This window comes from Sinocyclocheilus rhinocerous, unplaced genomic scaffold (assembly GCF_001515625.1).
Source record: "Sinocyclocheilus rhinocerous isolate Xijiao unplaced genomic scaffold, SAMN03320098_v1.1 scaffold1092, whole genome shotgun sequence".
Taxonomy (NCBI): domain Eukaryota; kingdom Metazoa; phylum Chordata; class Actinopteri; order Cypriniformes; family Cyprinidae; genus Sinocyclocheilus; species Sinocyclocheilus rhinocerous.
In genome coordinates this window covers 76,630-82,692 of record NW_015623456.1, presented here as the reverse complement: position 1 = coordinate 82,692, position 6,063 = coordinate 76,630, and the positions used below count along the sequence as shown (strand labels likewise).

The following is a 6,063-nucleotide window of genomic DNA, read 5'->3' as shown; positions in this document are numbered from 1 at the left end:
GGGCCGAGTCAAAATTTTAGATATAACAACAAGACGGTTCCGGTTCATTCATAATAAAAAAAAAATCAATAATAACTCGCATCACTCATGAAGGTATCCATTATCACCGTGCGTGTGCATTAACTCTGCCCACCCTGCGTCTGATGACGTCGCTCATGTTTTTTTTGTTTTTTTCCCCACCTTATTTCAAATTACGACTAACACTTTTCTCATCCTAATTTTACAAGTTGAAAGTTACAAAACAACACACGCACAGCGCTGACTGACTCTGATAACGGCCGGGTGTTCTCCGAGTCCGATCGACTCGGGTATTACACACAATGTTAAACCGACCCGGGACCCAAAGTAATAGATTGGGACCTGACCCGGACCCGACTGACCATTTCAAATATAGCCCCGAACCCGTACGGATCCCGGGTCGGGTTCTCGGGTCTCGAGTCCTCCGTGTAGACCTCTAGTGTGCATGTTTCTGACCAAACTGTCAGAAACTGACTCCATGAGGGTGGCATGAGGGCCTGGCGTCCTATATTGGGACCTGTGCTCACAGCCCAACACTGTGCAGCTCATTTTGCCAGAGAACACCAATATTGGCTGGCTCACCATTGGTGCCCCGTTTTCTTCACGGATGAGAGCAGGTTCACAGTGAGCATGTGACACGTGAAAGAGTGTGGAGATGAATATTAAAGGGGACATAACACACAGTTTCTGCCAATCTCATGTTAATCTTGAGTACCTATAGAGTAGTATTGCATCCTTTATATCTCCAAAGAGTCTGTAGTTTTATAGGATTTATAAAAGACAGATATACAGCTGTACCGCTTCTCTCCGAAAACAGTCGATGAAAGCCATGGTTGGAACTAAAGAGTCACAAGCATGCAAAGCTTTTGCGTAGCGATCGTCTGCAAGCTGCGACATCGACATAAATAAAACCAGAACAAAAACTTTATTGACTTAAAGGGTTAGTTCACCATTTGATGGGCAAGGAAAATTAGGCTGCATTTTACTCACCCCCGAGGCATCCTAGGTGTATATGACTTTCTTCTTTCAGACGAATCAAGTCAGAGTTATATTAAAAATTGTCCTGGCTATTCCAAGCTCTATCATTGCAGTCAGCGGGTGTCGCATTGCTTCAGTCCAAAAGAAGTGAAATAAAAAGCGCCCATCCATAAAAAAAAGTGTCTCACACGGCTCCGGGGGGTGAACAAAGTCCTCCTGTAGCGAATTGATGCATTTTTGTAAGAAAAATATCCATATTCAAAACGTAATAATCACTTTAATCTAGCTTGCGCTCACTGTTGTAAACGGAAGCAGTTCCGGGCAGGTGACGTATGAGGTCAGCTTTGCGCATGCGCCGCTCAGATGTGACACACGCGGAAACGCAGCGGAGAGATCAAAACAAAACAACGGTCACTAATTAGAAGTACAAAACGAGGATTTGTAAAAAAGAATGACGGGATTTCGATATAAGCCAAGAGGAGACTGGTTTTCCTTTGCTAAAGTAAGGAAACTTTGCTTCCTTTGATCCTGTAAACAAACATTGGTTTTCACGAGACGCATGCGCAACGCTAACCTCATACATCATGCTCCCGGAACTGCTTCTGTGTACAACTGTTGGCGCAAGCTAGATTAAAGTGATTATTACGTTTTGAATATGGATATTTTTCTTACAAAAACGCATCGATTCGCTACAGGAGGCCTTTGTTCACCCCCCGGAGCCGTGTGAGACACTTTTTTTTATGGATGGGCGCTTTTTATTTAACTTCTTTTGGACTGAAGCAATGCGACACCCGCTGACTGCAATGATAGAGCTTGAAAGATCAAAGACAATTTTTTATATACCTCCAACTGGATTTGTCTGAAAGAAGAACGTTATATACACCTAGGATGCCTCTGGGGTGAGTAAAACGCAGCCTAATTTTCATTTTTGGGTGAACTAACCCTTTATATTTCAATTTGTTTATAAAACAAAATCAATCCCTGAAATGCCAGGAACAAACCAACATACTTGCACAACTCCATTGCTGCCCCAGAGAAACAAACTGCATCCACTGTTCCCATAATGCTGGGTTCTTTGGGAAGCGGAACAAGGTTATCTTTCCCTCACAACCAAAAACATATTTATTTGGTGACATTGCTGATTTTGTGGTCTAAAAACAAAATGAAACATGTTGATGGGCGTGCTCTTCCAGGTCCATACTCCAAAAAAAAAAAAAAAAAACTTTCAGAAACTTATACGAACCCTGAAGAAGTGTATTTGGCACAGAAATACTGTGTCATACGACCAACTCGTTTTTTGAAGCTTTGGCCATGTTTAGCATGGGAGTAGGCTTGCCGCGATAGACGTTGCTGACGGTGATACCGCTGACGGTTAAGCCGCAACACCGGTTATGTCACTTGCGCACCGCGGCACCGACCGTCGATAAACCGGTGGGAAAATTTCCTCACCGTCACAACCCTAGAATCCAACTCTTTAAAAGTGTAAAAAAGTCAGAATGCATGAAATAGCATTAGACCTCCCCTTTAAGCTGCCTGCAACATCATCAACACCGGTTTGGCGGTGGGTCACTGATGATCTGGGGAGGAATATCCTTGGAGGGTCACACAGACTTCCACGTGCTAGCCAATAGTACCCTTACTACAGTTATGTACCGGGGTAAAATCCTCAGAGCCATTGTCAGACCTTAGATTGGTGCAGTGGGCCCTGTGTTCCTCCTGGTGCATGACAATGCCCATCCTCTTGGCTGGAGTGTGTAGGCAATTTCTTGATGACATTGATGCCATTGATTGGCCTTCACGTTCCTTACACCTGAATCCATCACCTGAATGAACCTCTGGGACGTTATGTATCAGTGCATCCAAAGCCAGCAAGTAGCACCACAGGCTGTCCAGGAGCTCACTGAGGCCCTGATCCAGGTCTGGGAGGAGATCCCCCAGGACACCATCCACCATCTCATCAGGAGCATGCCGAGACGTTGTTGGGAGTGCATGCAGGCATGTGGGGCCCATACACACTACTGACTGACATGAGTTGCTGTAATGAAATTCATAAAATTTTTTCAGTGTGATTTTGAATCCAACCTTCAAAGGGTTGATGATTTTGGCTTCCATTGACCATTGTCATGTCATTTTATTCTCAATGAATTATACAATGTGTATAAGTAAAGATTTTCATATGAGTATACCGGTATGTGTTTTAAGTCTTAATTTTTTTTGAGCAATATACATTCATGGCATATAATGTTTTTGATTTGTTCTTCATTTATATAGTTCTTTCACCACAAAGTGGTTAACAGTCAGTTAACTTGCGCTAAGCAAATATTAATTGTGTTTTTAAGGATATTGAGTGGGGTGTGTTTGCGCCATTAATTATCAGAACACAAACAAGTTGCTCTGTCTCACACACATGCAAAACTGTCTTATTGTTAGCATGTAAGTTGACTAACCAATAAGATCCACACTTTTGATCACATGCCCAAGAGCACCTGCTGTTACATAACACTATGGCTGAGAAATCACTTGTGAGCTTTTACAACAGCAGAAATAGTGTATGCCTAGCATTTCTTCTACTTTTTTTATTTCATGTCCCTCTTTTTCTTTTAAGCTTGGACTATGAAAATTAATAAACAAAAAAATGGCACTTTTCATTAGTGTATACTTCATATACTATAAGCAAATAAAAAGTGTTTTGATCAGACGTTCTGTACGCTTCACTGATTATTTTAGCATTTTAAGCATCTGTAGGGCCCTATTTCACCCTACGGATTAGTGAACTTAACGGACATTCACGCAATGACTATTCACAAAACCACAAGTGCACATGAAATGGGCCATTTGGGACAGGACCTTAGATCTGCTTAGATAAATTTTTTTACTATTCAGTGAAGAAAAGTTAGTTTAGAATTTAGTTGGGAAAGTGCACAATATTCTAGCATAGGTTGTCCATGGAGGCATTGTATGGTTGCTGTTTTTTGCCCAGTTCAGTGGTGTAACTTTTTTTTTTTTTTTTACCTTGTTTAAACATTATTAAACAAACTTTTATCTTGTTGTTATAAAAATTAAAATAGGTTAAAAAAAAGGGCCAATAATCCTCAAATATTTTCCATGGTAAGAATATTATTATAACATTTTCTTTCAATTATTTTCCCTTTAATTAAAGATGTTCAGACTCTGGAGGAGCTGAGTTTATGTGTGTTGTCTCGACTGGAGGAAGTGGTAAAGGAAAAGCATCACTGGAGGGAGATTACTGAGGCCCAAGTGCAGCTGCTCAGAGACTTTGCCTTCCAGGAGTGGCTTTGTTCCCAGAGTCTGGAGCACTACTATCACACGTGAGTGCACATACACATCATTGTCACATGTCACACAAAACATTAACAACTATGTATAGCTTTCTAGCAGGAGAATGAGAAGAAGGAATTGCATTGTTAGTGATTTCAGAGTTTATTGTTTATTGTGAGTGATAGATGGAAGAATGAGAGGTCTGGTGAAGCCAGGTTCAAGTGCACGCTTAAATGATGAGGATGCTCCTTACCATGTTACTTCTGAGAAAGTACAGCTCCTGTAGTCATCTCTGATGTGTTCGTCAGCTTGATAAATGGCATAGAAAGTCAGGAAGTTTTGCAAATGTCCATTCATCCATCTGTCCTGCCTGTTATTTAATGGCTCTTCCTTATATTTTGACAGCCTGAAGAGCCTGGGCTGCACTACGCTGGATGATCTAGCACAGTTTGACAGCCAGCTTCAACTCTCTCTAGCAGCTTGGGGCTATTACTACGAGGATTACATCAAACTGTCCACAGGCGTGAGGGTCCTCCAGGCATCTAAGGGAAGCAGAGATCAAGACTACGAGATTCAGTTGGTGCACAGCCTTGCTGAGAGGCGTTTGAATGAGAAGTGGTCTTTTGGTATGTATCCTATTGTACAAATTTATTTATTCTTGTTTAAGTAATTTGTCAAAAACAGAGGTCATTTAGCAGACGCTTTTATCTAAAGTGACTTACAAATTAGGAGAATAATAGAAGCAATCAGACCAACAAGAGAGCAAGAGAACAAGTCTCAGTTAGTCTAGCACAGTACACATAGCAAGGTGTTTTTTTTTTGTTTTTTTTTATAAATTAGAGCGAATATAATAGGTAAGTGCAAGTATTAATTGGTCAGGTGCTCAATGCAAAAAAGATGTGTTTTTTGCATACTCAGCTGCTCGAATTGAGATAGGCAGGTCATTCCAACAGCTGGGAACAGTCCAGGAAAACGTCTGTGAGAGTGATTTTGTGCCTCTTTGGGATGGCACCACGAGGCGTCGGTCACTTGCAGAACGCAAGTTTCTAGAGGGCGCATAAGTCTGAACTAGTAAGTTTAGGTATATTGGCACCAATGGTTGTCTTGCAGGCAAACATCAATACCTTGAATTTGATGCGAGTGGCTATTGGCAGCCAGTGCAAACTGATGAAGAGAGGTGTGACGTGGCCTTTCTTTGGCTCGTTGAAGACCACTCTCACTGCTGCATTCTGGATCACTTGCAGAGGCTTGATAGTACATGCTGGAAGGCCCGCAAAGAGAGAATTACAATTAGGGATGCACCGAATGTTCAGTAACTGAATAAGCGAAAAGACCGAATAAACTGTACCGAACAGTGACGTGACACGATCAAATAGCAACCAGCGTAGAGTGAGAGGCGCAATGCAACAAACATGTCAGCAGTGTAGAAGCATTTAAAACTGTCTGAGAAAGACGCAAAAATTTCATTGAGGACCGTTGCACTGCAGCTGTCTTCTAGCCAGGTTTCGTAGGCCTATACTGCATAGAAATTTCCTGTCAGCGCGTTATTTCAGCGGACTTTGCTTTTCCGGTGAGCATGAGTGGTACACAAGCGGAACGCACATTCATAGATCGGAATACTGAGCGGAGCGTCAAACGGCGCAGTGACGAGGAGAGTGAAACATGCGTGCTGAACACTGCGAGGCACGACGCGGCGCGCCATATATATTATTATATGTAGCCTATATTTTCGGTGCATCCCTACTTACATCCCCTCCTTGTTTACAAATCCGAAGTAAGTCCATACAT

At 42.1% G+C, this 6,063-nt stretch overlaps 1 protein-coding gene across 4 annotated transcripts in view; it reads left to right on the top strand.

Annotated features, from left to right (window-relative positions):
* Window positions 1-6,063, top strand: part of LOC107744492 (apoptosis-resistant E3 ubiquitin protein ligase 1-like) — a 73,457-nt gene that overhangs the window by 6,116 nt on the left and 61,278 nt on the right. For all 4 annotated transcript variants that reach the window (XM_016558449.1, XM_016558367.1, XM_016558206.1 and 1 more), the window contains exons 3-4: window positions 4,157-4,325; window positions 4,681-4,901. In XM_016558449.1, coding sequence (XP_016413935.1) covers window positions 4,157-4,325; window positions 4,681-4,901 — 390 coding nt within the window. The remainder of the gene's footprint in view (window positions 1-4,156; window positions 4,326-4,680; window positions 4,902-6,063) is intronic.